General features: G+C 37.4%; 1 protein-coding gene across 3 annotated transcripts in view; it reads right to left on the reverse strand.

Annotated features, from left to right (window-relative positions):
* The window catches only part of SBF2 (SET binding factor 2), a 474,770-nt gene that overhangs the window by 40,250 nt on the left and 411,385 nt on the right, over nucleotides 1–23,135 (reverse strand). For 2 of the 3 annotated variants that reach the window (XM_035722820.1, XM_035722819.1), the window contains exons 19-29: nucleotides 21,610–21,872; nucleotides 19,287–19,459; nucleotides 18,390–18,463; nucleotides 16,695–16,890; nucleotides 13,725–13,843; nucleotides 12,345–12,520; nucleotides 10,275–10,420; nucleotides 7,656–7,854; nucleotides 4,834–5,030; nucleotides 2,575–2,715; nucleotides 1,593–1,688 (exon numbers count right to left, since the gene is read on the reverse strand). In XM_035722820.1, the coding sequence (XP_035578713.1) occupies nucleotides 1,593–1,688; nucleotides 2,575–2,715; nucleotides 4,834–5,030; nucleotides 7,656–7,854; nucleotides 10,275–10,420; nucleotides 12,345–12,520; nucleotides 13,725–13,843; nucleotides 16,695–16,890; nucleotides 18,390–18,463; nucleotides 19,287–19,459; nucleotides 21,610–21,872 (1,780 nt within the window). The remainder of the gene's footprint in view (nucleotides 1–1,592; nucleotides 1,689–2,574; nucleotides 2,716–4,833; nucleotides 5,031–7,655; nucleotides 7,855–10,274; nucleotides 10,421–12,344; nucleotides 12,521–13,724; nucleotides 13,844–16,694; nucleotides 16,891–18,389; nucleotides 18,464–19,286; nucleotides 19,460–21,609; nucleotides 21,873–23,135) is intronic. The other variant, XM_035722821.1, reaches the window with a different exon arrangement.

The raw sequence follows: 23,135 nt of genomic DNA on the forward strand, positions 1-23,135 counted from the left end.
AGGCTTCTAAATTTTTTTTTTTTTAAAGATTTTATTTGACAGAGAGAGACACAGCGAGAGAGGGAACACAAGCAAGGGGAGTGGGAGAGGGAGAAGCAGGCTTCCCGCGGAGCAGGGAGCCCGATGCAGGCCTCGATCCCAGGACCCTGGGAGCATGACCTGGGCCGAAGGCAGATGCTTAACAACTGAGCCACCCAGGCGCCCCAGGCTTCTAAATTATTTTGATGAAGACTTCTGCCCTTAGGTCTGGCTTGTTCAATATTTTTTAAACAACAAATTACATTACAGCAGAGGTCAAACTGATGCATGACAAGAGGCTAATACATAGGTAGACAGAATCAGGATCCAAAGTCTAAAACAATAGTCCATATAAAAGAGGATGGAATTTTGTAGGTGCAGTACATAGTATATTTAGGTTCAAAAATCAACCCTCAAGGCTAGTACTATATATTGTTAAGAACAACAGCACATGGGAAGAGATTTCAAGTGATATTAATGTCAGTATGGGTCAACCTAGTGATGGGCCCATCCTCATATCTAATGTAATTTGAGGCTACATGAGTTCAAATCTATGGAGAGTTCATTGAGTGCCAAAGATGGTAAATAGAAGGCAACCATTCAAATTGGGGTATTTGGAGTTAATGAAAGTTCTCAGAGCGAAAAGATGATACCAGCTTTTAAATCTGAAGGGCTGTAGTATGGAGATCAAGATTTAGAATTTTCTAACTCTAGAGGGCAGAGCTAGGGCCAATATGTAAAAGTCACATAGTGGCAGATTTTTAGATCAATATGAGAAAGAATTTTCTAACAAATACAGAGTTGCTTACAAATGCAAGGGACTACTTTTAGGAAGAAATGAGTTTCTCATTACTGATGATGTTCAAGTAACTTGGATCATTCACTTGGTATGTTTTCAAGGGGATTCAGCATTGCATGGGAGTGAGAGGAAAAGCCCAAGATTCTATGAATCCAGTGTGAAGTAGGAGATTTTACAATCAAGATAGTTGCTTTGGAATTTCCTCTGAAACGTAAAAGAATCTCACATAATCTCCAGAGACCAAAATGGACCACCTCTGGAGCTAAAAGAGCAAATACAGGCCTTTCTCTGCTTCCTTATGCCAGCAGCGAAAGCCCAGAGGAAAAAAAAGAGTAACCTGGATATCATTCTCTTTTGTTCCCTAACCTAGTATTTCAGAGAATAGGAGTAAAAATTACAGACACTGGGGAGGCACAACTCTTTGGGTCTCAGATTATTCTTCTCTAGCTGCTTATGTTCTGTGATCAGCTTTGCTACCCTGCAAACCTGAAGCATTGTAGGCTATTCGCAGGGCTGACCATTTAGACATGTTCCCCTTACCTCCCGCGGCTTCCAAACTCATCAATATCTAAGATTTCAGCAATTATTATGCCTCTTGTTCCAGAAGGCTAAACTCATCTGTCATGACACCAGTAACAAATTGGATAATTTATTTTTTAGAAAGGGTAATTAAGAACAATTTGAACCATAATTAGTTGATTTAAAATATCACTATCTAAAGTTTTCTGATTTTAAGGTCGTATCAGTGCTCAGTTATAAAATCAATCTTACTAACCTCCTCGAGCAAAGCTATTGGATGGGTTTACATCCAAATGTCCTGGCACTACCTGCTTAAGCACAGTGGACATTCTTGAAGTCCTCCTTTCAGTCCCTGAAAGTCAGCCAAAAAGAAGAACAAAAACCATGTCGTTCAGGTTAACATTACTCAAATGACAAAAAGTTATCTTCATGTGTAGCATGTCTAATTGCTGCCAAACATTGTACTTTTTAAGTACTCACAGCTTTAACAGAGATAACAAGGCACTGTTACTATTTCCTCAGAGATACACACATTTGCAAGATTATAGAGAGTTAGGTTTGGCAAGTGCAATCAGAGAATTTAATGATAAATGAAGCAAGGCATGCATGGTGTTACTTTACAAGAAAAGCCACTTTCTGCTTATGTTGAGCTAATTCAAATAGCTGATTAAGCCAAGGAGACCAACTTTTCAAGTCACATGCTCCTGTGTCTAACACATTAGGGTTACCTCTACATGAACCCTTTGGGGTTCCATCACATGATAACTGAAACAGAATATTAGTACAAGTCTTAATGGCTTCATCCAAATCTAGTGAAAACAAACTGTACTACAAATCATAAAAGGCTGCAGAAATTTCAGGAATTTCAAACTTACACACAATGATTTACTATGTATGCATTTAAATAATCAGGGGTTCACCTTATACATTCAACTTTGTAATAATATGTTCAAGTCTATGTAAAAACAATTCTAGGAAAAAAGATGACTTGATGTTCCCCACTCCTACTATTCTTTTAAAAAGGAAATAATTGAATCCCCACATTTGGTTACTGTTACTAGACATTAGCAGTGGTATGCCGATTTTTAAGTAAAAGGAGCTAAAGTTATAGCCCCACAGGGTAAAGCTTTAAGGGGTCATATGGAAGGAACAGTATAAATAACTAAAGAGACTAACCCTGGGTTAGAATGAATCTGACCTTTCATAGTTGTCAAGAAGGAAATATTATCAGATCTTACCTGGAGACAGGGCAAGTGCTGGCATGACCGTAAGGGCGTTATTGCCACTGAGTTTCTGATGGACAGAAACTGCATTCAGTAAGGCTTGCAGGTATTTTTCTTGTTCTATGCTACTGGAAGATTCTAAAGAGGAGGTAGGAGCTATAAAAGAAAAAGTGAATAAAACAGTCTCTATGTTAATAAAAGAGCTATCTACCTAAGTATCTTATTCTTTCTGTATATAATCTTCAAGTTACCACACCCAAATATAGGAACCAGACCCACTTTAAGCTGTAAACTATTAGATGGCTATCCTCCTTTAATACTGGTTTCACCACACCTACTTCTTGGTTGCCTCATCATCCTCCCAGAAAGAGCCCAGGTCTGGAAAACCAGCACAGGGCTGTCCTTCCAAGCACAGGAGTAGCTTCTCATTATACAAGCGACTCAAAATGAAGAGTCACAAAAGGCAACATCTCCTTGATGATTTCCCCCAATTATCCTGTCCATGCTACTGTCTGGAAGCAGAGGATGGAGTGGGTTCCCTTGGCATCCCAGAGTGGGCAGAGGTGAGAATTCCCCATACCAGCAGCTTTCTTCTAATTCTGCCACACAGGTCTAACAGGGCACATGAACTTGTAGGGGTTTGTTGCAGGAAGAGTGGAGGAAGATGGGGAGAAGGTAGCAACAGCTACTGCCAGATTCCCTGGTCCTTCTAAGAGAGGGGCAGAGGGTATGCACAGAGGGAAACAAATATGAATGCAATTCTAGGTTGGAGGTAGTCTGAGTCTGGTTTGTGTGGAGCAAAGAATCACTGAAACTGGCCCAGGCACTTTAAAGAGGCATCATGCTGGACTCATTAGAAGGACAACAGGTATTAACAAATTTTCTTACATCTTGAATAAAAAAATAATTAGCAAAATTATATTTTATAAACTTTAAGATGCCATTATTGTATTTTATAAACTCTAAGATGTCATTAATTATAAGATGTACCATTATCTTATGTACTAAGAATTAAAAATTCTTCCATTTAAACTTTGACAATTCTTTCTGATCACATAAATGTTAAGATGCATCCCAATTTCAAAGATATTAAAATGTAAGCATATGTGTGAGCTCAAAAATACGAAATATTTTTATATTAGAATAAAAATATCAGAAAGCAGTGTAATAAAATAATTTCAATTTTTTCCAATGAGAAGCTCAGTGATATATTTATCATGGCTCCTGAAATGATTCCCTCACTTTACGTAACTTATATGCTGTGTTCTATTATATCTACTGTGTGGCTTGGGAGGATTTCCCAGTGTCCAAATAGTTCAAAGCCAATTGTGTTTAATTATACCAATGTTGAGACTCCAAGACAGGTGGGATGATGATGATGATGATGATGATGATATGTTGTGTGTGTGCTGCCCTCAGTCAAGTGAATGGTCAAGGACATATTGGCCAACTTTTAACTTTCAGGAGGAAAACGGATGAGAATAAAAAGGAGATAACAAAAGTACATGGTTTTACCTGCTGACCCACAGAACTTGACTTACCTCATTTCCAAAGAGTTAAGAACACAGCCAAACCTAAACTGGATCTGATATCTTGGGGGTCTATTGTTTAATTTTATTGAACATCTACTATAAACTAGAAGTTACAGGAAAAGTCAGCAAAATATAGCTCCTGACTAACTTCAAGACCTCAAACATAGTGCTTAAAAATATCCTCAGAAAAAAGGACAGCAGTACTATCTGCTTTCTTAAGTTGGCTTCCCTCTAGCTTCCTAAAATATCCTTTGCTTGAGAACTTCTTTAAAGGCAGCATTTTGGTCATTAGTTTGCTGACTTGTTTGTGTGTGTGCATGTGACTTGTAGGAATGAGATAAAATATCTCATATTACATGGGACAGAGAATCCCTACTTGCCTCTGAAGCTGTTAAATACATTTGGATGCTTCCCAGAAGGAAAGAGAAAGAGTAGCATAATCTAGTTTCCATCTGTGGATACTTTGGTTTGCTGAAATGAAAATAGCCTAGAACCAAAGGCTTTATTATGATGATTTCTATTAAAATCCAAATATAGACAGACATACTAAGCAAGATGTCAAATTCAAGGTGTAACCCCACATTGTCAAGTAGTACATGATTTATATTGCACAGTGGAAAGCCTGCGTGTGAGAGAAGGCTCAATATAAGGGCACAATTGGCATTCCCAGATATTACTTCCTTTAGTTTTAGGAATTCTCTGAAGTGAAATGATCATAACTGTGCTGTAGAGAGATGCTTACCTGCCTGAGGGGAGTTCTGAGATTTGAAAAGACCAACTACTCCCTTCCCATGGAATCCTCCAGATCGGAGAAGCAGGGTACTGCTTCTTGAGTTCTTCCAACATACAACAGGCAGGCGATTGTGTCGATAGCAGCGGGCAACTCTTGGTAAACTACTGTCTTGCACAGCTTGAGGTACAACTAAAAGGCCAGGATAGCTTCAGGGACATGGAAAGGAGAAAGAGAATGATTGGGATTGGGGGCGGGGGGGGGGGGAAGAACAGGAAAGAAATGGGGAAAGAAAGAGAGAGAGAGAATATGAGAACACGAATATCATCATATCCCATAATTTTCTAAGGCTCAGAAACATACTGGTTGAAGGTTAAGATACTTTTTTTAAACATGGAACTTAGTTTCAACTCAGTTCTCCAGGGGTTGAGAAGAACCAGCCGAGATGGTGAAAACAGCTAAATAAATCCATTAATCTGTAGTCTTTTTTGAAATAAGTCCCCTTTAGTGACACTGCAGACTTGTGTGGAATAACCTAAACTTAGAAAAATAAAAATCCTATGTAGAATTACTAAAAAGGCCTCTGTTAAACTGATGATTCCCTTTGCCTTATACACTACTTTTTGTCAACTTGAAATAAAGATTGTAAGATTACTGGATTAATATCAACTTTATGAGGATGACAAGCCAAATTATCAATTCAATAGTCTGCTGAAATGACAAGTGAGAACAGAGTACACTAGTATTAGCCTGCCTGAGATGGTGAAAGAACTAAAAATCAAAACCAAATGATTTTTGGTATGAGAACAGTATGTTCAAATGTCAAAATAAGTTTAAATATTAACACTACATGTTGATAATTTTTTAAAAAAGATTAGCTCATAGTTACAGGATATGACGCTGGGAAAATACAAAACAGACAGGAGTACTTTGTTTTTATAGATTAGGAAACACAAGAAGATAGGCAGGTTTCAGAGTCATTTCCTTTAGTTTATTTAGAAATATTATTCCAAAGAGATTTCATGTTAGAAACCTCCCAACCTCCAATCCCATATATTTGCGTTTGAGTATGTTTGCTCTTCTTCCTCTTTTTTTTTTTTTTTTTTTTTAAACATAGGCTCCACACCCGGCATGGAGACCAATGTGGAGCTTGAACTCACAATCCTGAGATCAAGATCTGAGCTGAGATCAAGAGTTGGATGCTCTACCAACTGAGCTACCCAGGCTCCCCAAGATAACTGTACTCTTAATCCCTATCATCTATTTCATCCATCCCTCCATCTACCTCCCTCTGGTAACAATCTGTCTGTTCTTTATAGTTAAGAGTCTGTTTTTTTCTTTGTTCATTTGTTTTGTTTCTTAAATTCCACATATGAGTGAAATCATATGGTATTGGTCTTTCTCTTATTTTGCTTAGCATTATACTCTCTAGATCCATCTATGCTGTTGCAAGTGGTAAGATTTCATTCCTTTTTAAGGCTGAGTAATATTCCATCACACACACACATACACACACACACATACACATCTTCTTTATCCATTCATCTATTGGGCTGCTTTCATAATTTTGTTATTATAAATAACGCTGCTATAAACATAGGGATGCATATATTCTTTTGAATTAGTATTTTTGTATTCTTTGGGTAAATACCCAGTAGTATGATTAGATCATAGGGTAGCTCTACTTTTAACTTTTTGAGGAACCTCCATACTGTTTTCCACAGTGGCTGTACTAGTTTGCATTCCCACCAACAGTGCACAAGGGTTCCTTTTTCTCCACCATCTTCACCAATACCTGTTTCTTGTCTTTTTGACTTTAGTCATGCTGACAGGTATGAGGTGATATCTCCTTGTGGTTTTAATTTGCATTTCCCTGATGATGAGTGATGTTGAGCATCTTTTCATGTGTTGGGTGGTCAGGTATTTGTAAATTTAAACTGTCATTTAAAATAAGATATCTATAGCTTTTCAGGATCAGAGGGGTTGAAACTAATAGTAACATTAAGATAACTTTCTAAAATATGTACAAGGCTGACAATATACAAAGTACTTTCATAGCATTATTCTATTCAATCAAACTGGGAATTTATGAATACAAAGGAAACAACTTACCTGGAGATGAAAATGCTTAAACTTGTGGGTAGTGGAAATGTAGTTTTAATAAATATAAAATAGACCATGGAATAGAACTTAACTGATAGAGGAAACAGTGAGAAATGACAAGAATAGAAGAAAACATGTTCATGTCCATTCTCTAATATCCCTTGAAAATATTCTAATTAGCATAAGAAAACCCTGTCTACACTTGGGTCAACAAATAAAGTGTGGGCCCGAACAGGCTCCGCCCACTCATTTATTTACCATCTATGGCTGCTTTTGTGGCAGAGCAGCTGCAATGAGACCGTATGGTCTGCAAAACTGAAAATGCATACTATTGGGTCCTTTAAAGAGAAATTTTGTAGACCCCTGGCCTACAGCAGACCATTTCTCTTATCTGCCTGGAAAAATCCTGTCTTTATTTCAAGTTATCTTCAGTCATGGTAGAAAAGATGCAAATGGGAGGAGAAAGACAACTAAAAAAAATCCTAAAGAAGACAAAAACTTCTACCTTTCACCTTTTGCTCTAATCTAGGCACTATTCATTGATATAATTATACTTCTGAGAATGCCAAGGAGATGCCTGCTCATGCTGCTAAAAAATGTCCCTGAAACACACATATCCCTGGAGACCCTGCTCCTGCTTTTCTCCCTTTGGGTTATGATGACAAATAGCCCATTCAAGACAAAGCAGAAGAAAGGGAAGGCGTCTTTTTGGAGCCCACTAACAGACTTACCTCCGGCACAGTGAATACATCCTGTTGGAGGCAGTGATTCGAAAATACTCTGGTTTTGAGCGAGAAGAGCTGCCACTTATGGTTCCCAGACCTAAACGCTGATAGTCTCTGAAACAAGCTTTTTCCACTAACTGTTCCATGGTAGACTTCTCCGAGGCCTTCAGAGTGGTACTTGTGGGGAGTTCACTATCATCTGAAACTGTGAAGGCAGAAACAGATTTTGAAAAAATGATGTGGCTCAAAGTAGAGGATTAGAAGCTTCCTTTTGAAGAGGATGCTTAAACCAAGAGTGGTTTATATTAGGGCTACAGGCACTATGTATATATTAAATTCTGTTAATTCTTTGAAGAATCATTATGTTCAAACATAAACTAAAACCGTAATGGATAGTCAGGAAATAAAACATCAGGGGCTCAAAATGCTAGGGAAGGGGGTGCCTGGCTGGTTCAGCTGGAAAAGGATGCGACTCTGGATCTTGGGGTTGTGAGTTTGAGTCTCACATTGGGTGTAGAGATTACTTAAATAAATAAATAAATAAACTTTGAAAATGCCAGGGAAACTAACTCAAATTTTCTAAAAATAATAGAATTTTGAATTCATCAGCCATATTTTTCTGTTTCAATCAGACTTACTTATTAATGCCAAAGTATAGTGATTTCTGTTTAGGACTATAAAATAAACACTCAAATTTTGTTAGAGGCTAACTCATCAGTAAAATTTATCTTTAATATGATCACTATACAAACTTCATCATCCAGGTTTCAGTTAACTTTTCAGAACATAAACTTTTTTAGAAATTTCTAGATTAGGCAGAAGTTCACTCGTGGGAAAAGACCTTTCTTAGAGAGGTATCAAGAGGTTATACTTTTTTTGTGGAAAATATTTTTGTCAGAGGATGTGGTATACATGGGAAACTCCCTCATAATTTTGCAATCACAGGTTACAGAATCACTTAAGATTTTAGATGTGGAAGGATTTATCCAATAATCAAGCATTTAGGGAGGATTTAAGAAAAACCCCTAACATTCCTAATTGTACTGCATGTTCTAACTAAAAAAAGAAAAAAAAATACATGTTAAAAACTGTCCTAATTTACTTTCTTATTTATTTCTACAGTGAGAGAAATCAAATTAAGTTTTCAGAATTTTTGGATATGTATGTACTCAAAGTTCTAATGTCAAAGGGAATTATATGGCTCTTTTCCATTTAAAGAAAAAAAATACATAACATAATAAAATAAAATAAAATTTAAAAAAGAAAAAGAATAAAAAAGGGAGTGCCTGGGTGGCTCAGTTATTAAGCATCTGCTTTCGGCTCAGGTCATGATCCCAGGGTTCTGGGGGGGGGGGTCCTTGCTCAGCGGGAAGCCTGCTTCTCCCTCTCCCATTCCCCCTGCTTGTGTTCCTTCTCTCGCTTTGTCCCTGTCAGGTAAATAAATTAAAAAATCTTAAAAAAAATAAAATAAAGAAAAAAAACCCGTAACAGCTTATCCCTACAAATACAAGACTTTGTGTTTTAGTTTGTGAACTTCACAATGCAAATATACCATCCGGTACCAGTTTTCTGTTGGCTTTTTATTTTCAGAGGAGCAAAGAGCATTATATAATTTGGTCTTTTGGTAGAATATCATAGAATAATAGTTTTTCTTCTGTGTAATCATAAGAACTTCAAATTAGAAGAGTCAAATACCAATGGGTAATGTCTTTATGGCTTTCCATGTGACTCTTAAGGAGGCCAGGGTTCCAACAAATGGTCATTCCAGTAATGCAATGGTGGGTCTTTTCATTGCTCTCAGAGTATGTAGGTACACCTACTGAAATGGAGACCTTTAGCCAGTGATCTCTCTAAACATGAGGTTTCTTTCTTCAAAATGACATTATTATTAGTAGAAGTAGTAGTGGTATAGTCACTGGCGATTGACTCTAAGATCCTGAAAAGAAAAAGGGTGCAAAGGTATCCTGCCTCCTATTACATCAGATTCGCCCTAGTGTTAATTCCATAAGCATACTCCATAGTGGGTTAAGGAACAGAAAACAGTCAATAAGCCATTTTGTGATTGGTTTCCTGCCTCTATTTTCCCAACCGAGAGGTATTTCAGCTTCTCAGATTCTGTGCTTTTGAATATTTACTAGGCACTTTTTTTCTTACCATCTAAGAACCCTTTCATCTTTGGTCCCTCATTTTGATTCAGAGTACCCACAATGTTCTTACCCCAAACTCAAATCTTTAATTTTGAATATCCAATGTCCTTGTTTCCTTACATTTATTGCATAACAATAAGGTACAGGGGATTACTTTATACCTAAATTTCCCATGCATTGGGGTTTCTTTCTTTCTCCCTTTGATGAGACCCATGTAACAATGGTCAACCAGCTCTGTGGATTTAGTAAAAGAGAAGTATAATTTAGCAAAATCTTATCTGAACAATGGAATATTGGGAAAATAAATATTCTTTTTTTTCCAATTCTGAGATGCTGGTAAGTGCCTCCAATCTTCTTATGAGGTTTAAGTACTTGTGAGTCAAAGTTTAAGGGCAACTATATCTGAGTCTCTTATTCTTACTCATATAAGAAGAAAGAACAAAACCAATTCATGAAGGAAAAAGGAGTTCTCACATACCTGATATATCATCTTCTTCATTCCATCCAGGACGATTCACTCTCTCTTCCACAATTGTCCCTGTCCTCCTCTTCAATAAATACTGCCGCCCAATTGTCATTTTCCCTGCCCTTTTGGCACCTTTCACAATTGTTTTTGAGAAGGTACTACAAGTCATAAAACCAAAGAGACCACCAATTTAATATGAGGACAAGATTTACATTTTTTTAATACCTACCCGGCTCAACTTGTTTCCTTTCCACATCCACAGCTACTAGGATTGTCCAGACCCCAGTAAGCCTCTCCTTCTTTAGATCATTTTGTATATGGCAGTAGACTAATTTTCTATAAAACACTGTTGTCATCAGGACAGTTGTAGGCAAAAAGTGCAAGAACCTAGAGTGGCACATAAGCTACTTATTCCAAATTTAAACTCAGTTTGGCTTTTTGGTCAAACATGCCCCTTAAGGCACTCTGGTTATCCACGCCACTGCCTCTACCAGCTCCCACAAGCTACGCTGGTAGAAGTCCTCCTGCACGGAAGCCCGTCTGCTCCCCTCTCTACTAATTCAAACTCTTTCTACTAATTCGTAGGCTTTTCTTTGAGATCATATGACAATTATAGTTAGTACCATGTTTAAGTGTGTATGTGTGGTGTCCTGCCTTCTGACACCATAAACCTTTACATACTCGACAATTCTAAGGTGTTTTAAATCTTAAAATTGCTATATCTCCCTTGCAGCTGGATAGATTAAGCTTGATACAAAGAGGTTGATTTTATATGTGTGTGTATGTATGTATTTCCTTCCATAGTCCATAGATTCTAAACATAAAACACCATACAAAGCTTTGTATCTTCCATAGAAGGTTGGAATAATAGATGTCACAGGTTCCTCTGTGACTCCACAGTGCTAAGACAAGATGCTTGGCTCACTACTGTAAATACCTAGGAAGCTGCTCATGTTTCAGTGTATCATTTCTGGATCTGCATGGTCCCCTTCACTTACCAGGTAACAGTGGTACAGGGGGTCAGATATGCAATTTAGTAATGACACACTGTCTGGAACCTCAACTCTTCTATAATCTCCAGCCTACCCCACTTTTAGGCAAAGAAAAGGGCTTTTCTCCAAAGTCTGCAGAGTACTCCCTAATATGTAATTTGTACTGGCAGATGACCAAATTCTAAGCGATGAATGAACTGAACTTTTGGCCCCTATATTTTATCACTAATTGAAGATAAATTTTAAGCAATTGTTATTTTATAATAACTGAAATGTAAAAGTTTCAACATAAATTACTAAAAATTTTCATCAGAAAATAAGGGATCCCACAAAGAAATATGACAACTAAATGCAATGCCTGATCCTGGAATGGATCTTGTACTAGGCAGAAAAAAAAAAGTAGCTATAAAGGATCATCAGCAATTTGAATAAGGACTCTGGGTTAGGTAGAAATTTTATACCAATTCAATTTCCTGGTTATATACCATGGTTTGTTCTTAGAAAATACATATTGATATATTTAAGGATAAAGGGGTGTTATGTATATAACTCAAACGGTTTAGGAAAAAATATATATGAGAGAGAATGATAAAGAAATGGAGCAAAACATAAACAACTGGTGAATCTGGGTAAATGGTATACAGGAATTCTTTGTGTTATGTTGTAACTTTTCTGTAAATTTGAAACTACCAAAACAAAAAGTTATAAAAAAGAAAAAATAAAGGCTACCATCTGTAGATCAAAGCAAAACTGTCTACTAGGTCTGGATAGCAAAGAAAACTGAAGGGCCTGCTCAAAGGCAGTTAGAAAGGAATCAGTATGGGTAAAAGGGGGAACAGAATTTCACATTCTAAAAATATATCATGAGCAATGGACATGTTGGTCAAAACCTCTTGTAGCATTTAGTTTTTGAAACTTGTTCCATACATCAGTGCTACCGTTCCATAACTTTCTGAGCTACGTTCAATGGGCTTGACAGAATGGCAGACAAAAAGAGCAGTCACGTACACACTGACACAAAGGATAGGTCATTTCCCCTGACGGGGAGCTATGAAAAGGCTGAAATGAAGAAACTTGACTGTCTTCTTACCGGAAAGAGGTGTTCTTTTCCTTCTGTTTGGGCAAAATTATTTGTGGGGTAGTCTGTCCAGCAGCAAAAGCAAAGGTGGTGAAAATGGACTGAGGATAACGGAACTTCATTAGCTGTTTCTTAAAGATCTCTACTACTTCTGGACTCACTTCTTCATCAAACGCTACTTTAATCAACTAGAAATAAAAAGAGAGGAAATACATCAGAAGAATTAATTAGGATTTCCAGATAACTTCCCCCCAAGTTACTGAAATAACAGAAAATAATACTAAATGGCAGAAGTCCAGAAGTTGAGGGGACCTTGGATATCATGTAATATAATTTTTTATTTAAAGAAAAAGGAATCAGAAAGGTTTACTTGTCATAGATGGTTCACTGGCAAGGAAAATCATCTATCTTGAAGTTGGATTTCTTTAAGACTATCTTTTCTATGATGGGACAGAGAAATTAACTTATAGTGGCTGAAGTAGGAAACATGTCCTCCTTTTTTCTCAACTGTTGGTTATAGATGGGGAATTTGGCCTAAGGAAGCCTCTTCTTAGATATCATAAATCTAGTATATAGAATCCTAACCAATATAGCCAGGCAATATTCCAGTTTAGAGTCCTTTGACAGGTGGAACAGTGAAGAAATCCCTAGGAGGCCCCTGCCCCCCGGTAATGGGAGAAGGTCTGGAGCCTAGAGATCAGCAGCCTCACATTTCACACAATGAGCACGTGGAGGTCCTAGGGTGGCTTCCTGGCTGGAAGGAATGAGGCAAGAACCGGTGCTCTCAAAAATCTGAGAAGTCAGAGACAAGGCATAAAAATAGGAAGAGCAAAATATCACAGACTGAGAACTGTAAAAAGGAAAAACTAAGAGAAGATCACTCTTCCAGTGTCTGCTTTGTATCAGTAATTCCACAAGTTCTGATACATTCAAAGCCCCCTAGAAAAACCTCTGCTTAATTAAAGGTTATTTAGTTAGTACCAATAGTACTTTAGCCCTGACTATAATTCTTGGAGTTTTATCTCTTCCACAGAAGGGCCATAGGGCATTTCCTTCTGAAATAGGTGCCAAGGGAACTGCTTTCTATCTACAGCCTTTATCAAACAAACAGGTATGACTTGGCAGAGAACAAGAGTCAATTGTATGTGTCCGAATTTCTAAGATCACTAAATATTGACAGATAATCTGTTGGTACTCAGTTGGTCAAGGGGTTCAGGAAGTGGGGGATTAAATACAGAATGATTCAGGGGTTTATTCAGTTCAAGATTACCCTCTCAGACCCTTTGATCCTCCTCATCCTCTAACTTCTGACCCCATTACCACAGAAAGTGGCCACATCATTTGTACAAAACTTTTAAATAGTAGTAGAGGAATGGCTCCCTTTCTTAATACCTGAAAAGATGCTGATGTAATCTGTAGTCCCTCTTGCTGCAGCTGGTTCTGCATCGTAATCTTCTTCTCCTTGGTGATGGAAGCAATAGGAAAACTCCGCACAACTGTCTGCTCACCAACTACAGGAAAGCAGGACACACACTCAGCAACAGCACTTTACTGCTTATTTATAGAGTTTCTGCTTCTCATTTTATCAGCCTCTGCTAAAGAAATGTATTAGGAGAGGACAATGCCCAGGAATGCAGCGAGAGAAAATGCCATGATTCTAGAATCACATTCATTGATTTTATTGCATGACAATTCACTCCTGAGACATGATCCTTTGCTGGAGCGAATGAACTGTCACAGTCTGCCTACCTTCATTTTTTCTATTTCCCCAACCTGCTGTGTGCCACACCAGATCACCTGGCTTAAGGCAATCTTAAAGATTCTTAATCTTAAAGGCATCCATGATATTTAATGTAAGTATAAAGCAAAAGAGAAAAGATTTTTTCCCCAAGATTTTATTTATTTCAGAGAGAGAGACACAGAAAGAGAGGGAACACAAGCAGGGGGAGTGGGGCTTGAACCCAGGACCCTGGGATCATGACCTGAGCCGAAGGCAGATGCTTAATAACTGAGCCACCCAGGTGCCCCAAGAAAAGATTTTTAAAATGGGTTTCCATACGTGGTAAAAGGTGCTGTACCTTGTATTTGTGCCTTCATAGAAGATACAGGACTAAGCTTAGGCTGAAGAGTTTTAGGAATTTAAATACTAAAGCAAATAAGGGAAAATATAATTATTTATCAACTACTAGAGGTTGCGAAGATGCAAGTCTAGAAAATAAATAGTACATGCAAAGCCTCTCTTGGAGAGTTCAAAGTTCCCCCTGGGAGAGAAGAGTCACATGCCAAATATAACATGTCATTAGCTCCTAGGTTTGAGGGACAAAGCTTTAAATATGTCAGAAAGGGAGAAGATTTCTGCATGCTAGATGGCTTGAGAATGATTCCTGGAGGAAGAGAGAGGGAAGGTGAGCGTTGAAGAGAACATAGGTTTGGATTTGCAGAGGGAAAGAGGAGGGAATTTCAGGCAGTGGTACAAGTGAAAGAACAGGAGCAGCAATGGGCAAGGCGCCTTGGCTAGTAAGCCGGAGGGGTGAGAACTGAACTAGGTTTATGAGTTCATATGTACATCCACTTATCGTCATCAGATTTTCTCATTCCCTGGATCTGTCAACTCCTAACCTGGAAAATTCTGATTATCCTCTTATGTTGAGCTCATATCCAGAGGCTAAACAAAATTAGGATGTATACAGAATTTAAGTCCTAGGATGTAAAAAACAACCTATGCTTATATAACACATATAAAATTATCAGATTCCTGTGTGTCATTAAAGTAGATATTTTGAATTAGAAATTTAAAAAGAGAAATAAAAGAGGCAGTAAGAAGGCTTTTTCTGATAAAAATAAATTCCCTAAAATACAAAATTGACCCAAAAATTGACAGGAAAAAACAAGAGAACAATATAAGCCATCACACTAAGTATGGTTTTGATTTTTTAAAAAGAAATAAATTGGAACAACTTAAGTGACCAAGTATCTCATATATTTATATCCCCAGAATGTATGTTTGTGGCCACTGAGCTCCCAAGTCACAGTACAAAAGAAATTGTAAATACTGGATATTTAGTTTCTTTTAAAATTACATTCGCTTTCCAATACAAATATAATTTATGCATGGTGATATGATAGGAGAGGGCTGAAAAATTTTGCTTCTTTTTCAATGAATACAACTATTACTATAGATTCATTTTGTTTATTGAATTTTATGAGCTTTTTGTTATTATATGGTAAGCACTCTTTTATGAATAAGACAATAAACCATCTTGATCCTATCCAAGCATCTAAAGTCCACTAACAAAATGTGCAGCACATATAGTACATCTCATCAAATATTACTGAATGAATAATGGCAGATGAGGAAGGAACTTTAGTGACCATTTATCCCAATGGTTCTCAATCCTTACTATGCATCATAATCACTTCTGGGGCTTAAAAATGCACAGATGCCTGGGTCCTAGAATCCTATTCCAGGTATTAATTCAGCTGTGTGAGGGTTGGGCCCAGATTGGTAGGTTTTTTTTTAAAGCTTCCCAGATAACTCAAATATGCAGTCAAGGTTGAGAACCACTGAATTATCACCAAACAAGCCCAATTCCCTAATTTTATAAAAGGGGAAACCGAAACTCAGAGAGAGGTCAGGGGACTTAAGATACCAAGATTGGTCAACAGCAATCTAAATCTGAGCTTCTTATTTGGGGAGCAACAGTTCTAGCCCAAATCTTACATGCTTTTCCGATCAATCAGAAGAGTTTAGAAAGAGATTACAGTGATTTCAAAAAGATAATTCAGACTCGATAGGGCATGCTATTCCTTTCTAATATGGAAGACTGCATAGAGTAGTAGAAAATAGAAATAGAAGTTGAGGGAGTTTAGTGAATGGAAGTTGCCTGCCAAGAGGGAAAGGGGGTCAGTTGAAATGTGACGAGAGGAAGTGGGGTTAGTGTTGTACAACCTTGTGATGCTCAGCATATCCTTCCACAAAAGGAATCATGTATCTGGAAGACCTGAGCCTTACAGTTAACTACAGGACTCAGAAAGGTGGGACAAATCAGCAGGAGACATTGTTAGCAGCTATATACTATGAATATCCCTAAGTCACAATATACTGCCTCATGAAATTATGACTGTTTCAGTGAAGGAACCCTTGCTTTACTGTTTAGAAGATACCCTTGGTTCTTTAAATAAGACTCTGAAATCCAAATTATCATTAGCTTTGACAGACAAAGGATTCTAAAAAATACTTGGCGACAAAAGGCTTACTTTGAATCAGAAATGATCTGCAAATTACTGCACACAAATGGAATCAAAACCTCAAGTAGCAAGCACATGGATATCCATATTCTGAAGGCATAATAGGAGTCATACCTAGCTGATCATGGGGGGTCCCCCTGAAAAGAATTCTATATGTGGTGAGGAACAAGGCTCCTTCTGCCGGCAGGAGCTGAGGGCCTCCAAGAAGGCCTCCAGTAGCTTCTTCTCTTCCATCAGGGTCTAGCAGGACTCGAAGACCTTCACAGACAATTTCTTCTCCTGGCAGTAGGGCAGGTCTAAGAATCTTGGGCTGACAACAGAGAGAGCATTTTAAACACAAATCTTGTGGGGTTTCCAACACTTAGACCAAAGTTATCTTTTCAGTTGCAGATCTAAAAAACCTGAGTCAGACTGCTTAAGTAGCCAAAACGAGAAAACAGATTTGGGAAGAGGCAGAAATGAAGTTTTTGCATCCAAATGTGGAAAGATTCTTTGCTTATTAACAGTAAAAATCATTGGAAATTACAAAGACGTTTAAAATATCTATTCAGTGGAACATTTTGCAACCATTAAAAATAATGACCTAGATCTATATGTGTTAACATAGAAAGATATCAAGGACACATTGTTAAGTAAAAACAGCAAGGTGTAAACCAGTATGTATATTATAATTCCCTCTTTTTGGAAAAAGAAAAAAATTGTGAGAATATGGACCAAACTGTACTATCATGGTTAAGGGCAGAGGTGAGGTGGGGTTGGAAAGACCATGGAGGACTTTCACTTTGTATAATGTGTATTTCTTTAATAGTCTGATTTTATACAAAGAGCATTGTTACTTCTGTAAACTTAATAAACAAGTAATTAGAAAAACAGATGCATCTTTAAAAGGATCTGCCCTTCTTGTCCTTTATTGAAGATTAACACAATAAATGGCTATATAATGAACAATTACACATCTTGGGAAATACACAACCACATGATACACTCCTCTGAAGATACCAGTGCTAAAAAGAAAAAAAAAGTTACCTCTCCTGAAGATCTAATATGCTTATTTTTTACTAAGCAATAAAAACTACATAAATCAGTACTATTCTTTTTGTTGGCTCTAGGAAGCTCAGAGCTAAATGTAAAGCCAAAATTGTAATGATCATGTCTCAGATTTCTCATAGAAATATCTTTCCTATCCATCTGGCTTCTGATTTTTCCTTTGAATTTATTTTTAATAGTTCTGTTATATAGGTAAGAGGCTCCTGACCCTAGTCCACAGATAGGTGCCAGACTAGGGGCAAAATAATCATCAGGGAGGCTTGTACTTGAAAGTATAGATTCCCAGGCCAAAGTCTCAGGAAACTCCAATTCAGGAGGCTGGGGTGGGGTTCAGGACTCTCAATTTTTAATAGACTTCCCAGATTCCCAAATGCTTGTGATGTATGCTTATAATGTAAACAGATTCAGGAACCTGGTATTTTTATGGTAATTGACTTAAGTCCTTTTTTTCTGGAAGTAGGCAGGGCATACATAAAATCTTGGCTTGGGCTTGGAAGTTAGAATGTTCATAATTTTTGCCCTGCCTATAAAAATAGACTCAACAAGAGGCTATTATTGCTCCTTTGTTGAATCTACATTCTACTTCAGTATCTGTTTTATGAGGGTCTACATGATAAACTCCTCTGAAAGTTTAATGTATCATTAAAAGTGGAGGCTCTGTAAAAGGTTAGGAGAAGGTACTTTCTGGGGCATAAAAGTCCATTGTTGCTGTTTTTAAGAAGAGATGTTATACCCTAAAAGCATGTAGTCTGGAATAATTACCTTCTGTATAGGTGGGAGTCTTCTACTCTCTCGATGTACTGCTTCTAGAGTCTCAATGTGCATAGCTACAATTCCTAGGATAAGTCAGAGTATTCAAAATAAAAGAGTACAGAATAAGCAGAATTAATACAAATTCTGAGTATTTTAGAATTAAAAACTAATCATAGTTTGGTGGTTCCTCAAAAGGTTAAACAAGAATTACCATATGACTAGCAATTCCACTCCCAGGTACATACCCAAAAGATCAAAAATAAGGACTCAAACAAATAATTGTATGTGAATATTCATAGTAGCCAGAAGGCAGAAACAACCCAGATGTCCATCAACAGTTGAATGGATAAACAGAATGTGGTATATCCATACAATGGAATAGTTTCGGCCATAAAAATGAATGGCATTCTGATACCTGCTACAACATGGAAGAACCTTGAAAACATAATGCTAACTGAAAAAAGCCCGACACAAAAGGACAAATACTGTATGATCAAACTTATAGGCAATATCTAGAAGGCAAATTCATAGAGATACAGAGCTTACCAGGGGCTACAGAGGTGGAGAATGGGGAGTTATTGCTTAATGGGTACAGAGTGTGTGTTTTGGTGATGAAAAAGTTTTTCGTAAAGGATAGTGGTGATGATTGCACAACACTGTGAATATGATTAACATCAGTGAATTTTACACTTAAAATAGTTTAAAGTGGCAAATTTTATGTTACATATATTTTATCATAACTTAGAAATATTAAAAAAATTAATCAGAACACAAATAAATAGCATGACTAAACTACATGGAAGACAAGTATTAAAGGTGTTATGCTGAAAAAAATAGACCCCTAAAAACAATTCTTACTCAATTATCTCTAATATTCTTGTTCTCTAATATCTGTAAATTGATTACCTGGTATCATGCAATGAAGGCTCTTGATGTGATCCTGAGTAACTCCACTCTCTGTGCAAACCTTGTCAATAAATCGGGTAATGAATCGCACAACAGAATTGGCGATGTCATTATTCTCTGAATCTTCAAACCCACTTTCTGTATCATAGCTCTCAGCTACACTTCCTGCAATACTGAGAAAACCAAGGAAAGAAATCATGTTTAGGACTCAAATGTAACAAATGACTATTCTATCACAGTCAATTTTGATAGAAATTTAACTTTGTCCACATTATGATATCCTACTTGCCTACATCTGAAAGCTACTGTCAGGCATTGTCCTTTGGACCCAAATTTGTTTTTGTAAGAAATACTTCTGTCATTCTCCTAAAAAGGAACTCAGGAACCACAGAAACTAAAGGAAAAATAGACTGTTTCATTTATTATCTGATACTTGGACCTTCGAAAAAAAAAACAAAACTGTTCTCTCAAGTTAATTACCACATAGAGTCAGACAAAGTAATATTGCTATCTTTGGCCTTTGACAACTGGAAGACATGTTCCCTGGTAGGCAAAGTAAAAGAACTTTTCCCAGAAAATCGCATATTCTTCCAAATGGAAGAACCAAACTGTCCTGCGAACCTTTCTGTTGCCAACATTTGTCTCTTTGAGTGAACCAAAACACTTTGTCACTTTGAAGCCATCAATCTTCTGTAGGTGATAAAATCATGCAACAGAAGGGAAAGAATTTGAAACAGTGGATGTGAAAGCTCAATCCTGTCCTTGCTGCTTATTCAGTTCCCACTGTTCAACAAATACTCCTGTCTCCTATGCCTTCTTTTAGACTGCTAATCATGGAAAAGACTCATATATCTGTTCTAACCCACTTAGTTCTCTTTCCTCCAAATCCAACCACATTCACTGAATCAGTTTTAAGGTAAAGCTAAACAGTGAATATGGCCTCACATCATGCCAAAGCATTAAAGAACTTGAGTGCCTTAGCCACTCAATAGGTAGACTTTCAAGGAGCATGGTCATGTATAGTTTGAAGCGATGAAGGCCTAGGCTATATTGTTCATATAAAATAACTCTCTGAAGGAAGAAATAAGAGACCCATGCAGTTGACTGCATGGTGTAAAAGGCTGACTTCAAAACAACAAAAAGTTGTCTAGCCTGGAAGACTAGAGGCTCTCGAGTGTTCTTGACAAAAATGGAGTATCTGGGATAGGGAGATTGAAAGGTTGGGGTCAGAGATGTGGGCTTGTGGATGAGTTTCTAAGACAGTATGAAGAGCATGGAGGAGGGATTGAGAATGGGAGAGAGGAGAAGCTGCCTGAAAGAGCCTGAGAAGGATTTACAAGAGTTAAAAGAACTACCAGCATGCTAGAGCATCACTGAAGACCTAAAAGGTTAGAATGTCACTACTGTTGGGTAAGCAGTTCATTCATTCATTCATTCATTCATTCATTCATTCAATCATATATGCAACCAAATATTTATTGGGCACGTACTATATGCAAAGATCTGGGGGTACAGCAATAAATGAGGCATATGATAAACAAATATATGAAAATAAATCAGGTTGTAGAAAGTGTCATGAAAGAAAAAAAATGCAAGATAGGAGAAAGAGTGATGCCTGTGCTACTTAAGATATGGAAGTCAGGAAGGCCTCTCTAGGTAGATGGCATTTGAGCAGAGAATTAAATGAAGTGAGGGAGTGATTCTTGTAACTATTTCAGGGAGAGTATTCCAGATTGTGGGAACAAATACAAAGACCCTGAGGCAGTATTATGCTTAGAGCTTTTGAGGATTAGCATTAGAAGGGAGACCAGTGTTCTTGACAGAAGAATGACAGGAAATAAAGTCAGTGCAGCCGTCAGGAGCCAAATCCTGTCAGGTCTTGTAGTCCATGGGTTTATTCTCAGTGGTACTGGAAGTCAGTGTTGGGTTTGGAGCAAGGCATGGTTGAGGACATGATTATAGACAAATTCAATGCATACTGAAAAAAGGAGGGCCGAGAAACAAATAATAACTTTGGCAAGAAGTTCATTAGCAATTTTCCAGAGTGCTTTCTGTAAATTGCTATGGCAGTTTGGTCAGTAGTGGGTGAGACAGTTGAAAAATTGGGTCATGAAAGAAAAGAGACTGTGGGAGGTGGTTACGGATAGTCAGATAAAGTGAAGTTCTTTTAATATAGAAGAGGTGAAAAAAAGAGTTGAGCAAGTCTGAAGGTAAGGAAAATGCTTAAAATTTTGAAATATGTACAGCAGTATTTGCCCAAAATACTTTATTTTGTCTGCTAAGCCAAGAACAGGAGGGTCTCTGGATGTGCACATTTTGGTACCTGTTTGTGACAATGCTGTTGCTTCCACTCTCCCAGTCGCCTGGTGCTGATGTTCTCAGGAGCTTGTTTTTACTTGTATCCAGTGGGACCAGCAGGTTGACCATGAGGTTTGCAAAATGAATGGCCTGACTGAAGACAGTGCTTTCCTCACGTTGCACCAGCTCCTGCTGAGTTGATTTGCTCAGAGAAGGCCAAAGGCGTAGCTGCTCAGCTGCCAGGTCCATTGCTGTCTTCTCCTGATATTGGTCATCTGGAAGCTTATCCTAAAAAAATGAAACAAAACAATGCAAATCCATGACACAAGCTTCAAAAAACATTGAACATGTTTCAATTATCCATCTATTAAATACCTATGTCACCAAAAAAAGGAAATATATAAATAAAACATAACAACAATAAAACAAAATCAACTCTTTTCTGCCAGCTCCAGCCAGCCTTAGTGGAACAATGTCATAAATCCAAGGAAGCGGCAGCAAAGCACAGATGGCTACACTTTCACTGCTAACATTTCACTGCATTTATTTATCTCTATGGCCCCATCTCTTTCCAACTGCCAGTTAAACAAATTGTTGACATGAAATATGTAAAAATGAATGAATGTCCAGTAGCATTTACTCATATTCTGACATGTTTCTTCTCTTCTTCTCTTTGGGAGGAGGAGACAGAATGACAAAAGTCATAAAAATATAGAGCTAGATTTCCTAGTAAATGTGGGAGTCAAATATTATCAGGACATAGGTATAACAATGGGATTTTATTTTTTTTATCAAGTTTTTTTTTTTAAAGATTTTATTTATTTGACAGAGAGAGAGAGAGAGAGAGAGAGAGAGAGAGAGAGAGACGGTGGGAGAGGGAGAAGTAGGCTTCCTGCTGAGCAGAGAGCCCGATGTGGGGCTTGATCCCAGGACTCTGGGATCATGACCTGAACTGAAGGCAGATGCTTAACGACTGAGCCACCCAGGCACCCCTTTTTATCAAGTTTTTAATCTTATATTTATTATTTACTTACTCACTTATGTATTTATTATTTATTTATTAGGGCCAAGAATTTTTATTTTTTTGCATATTTAAGAAAATTTATCTATTTTTATTTAAATTCAAATAACATATAATATATTATTGGCTTCAGAGGTACTGATTCATCAGTCTTATATAATACCCAGTGCTCATTACATCACATGCCATCCTTAATGTCCATCACCCAGTTACCCCATCCCTCCTGCCCCAGTAACCCTGTTTGTTTCCTATGCTTAAGAGTCACTTATGGTTTGTCTCCCTCTCTGATTTCCTCTTGTTTTATTTTTTCCTCTCTTCCCCTATGATCCTCTGTTTTGTTTCTTAAATTCCACATATAAATGAGATTATACTGAATTTACTCATCTCTGAATTATTTCGCTTAGCCTAATACCATCTAGTTCCATCCACGTTGTGGCAAATAGCAAGATTTCAATTTTTTTGATGGCTTAGTAATATTCCATTGTGTTTATATACCACATCTTCTTTATCCATTCATCTGTTGATGGACA

This window comes from Zalophus californianus, chromosome 11 (assembly GCF_009762305.2).
Source record: "Zalophus californianus isolate mZalCal1 chromosome 11, mZalCal1.pri.v2, whole genome shotgun sequence".
NCBI lineage: Eukaryota > Metazoa > Chordata > Mammalia > Carnivora > Otariidae > Zalophus > Zalophus californianus.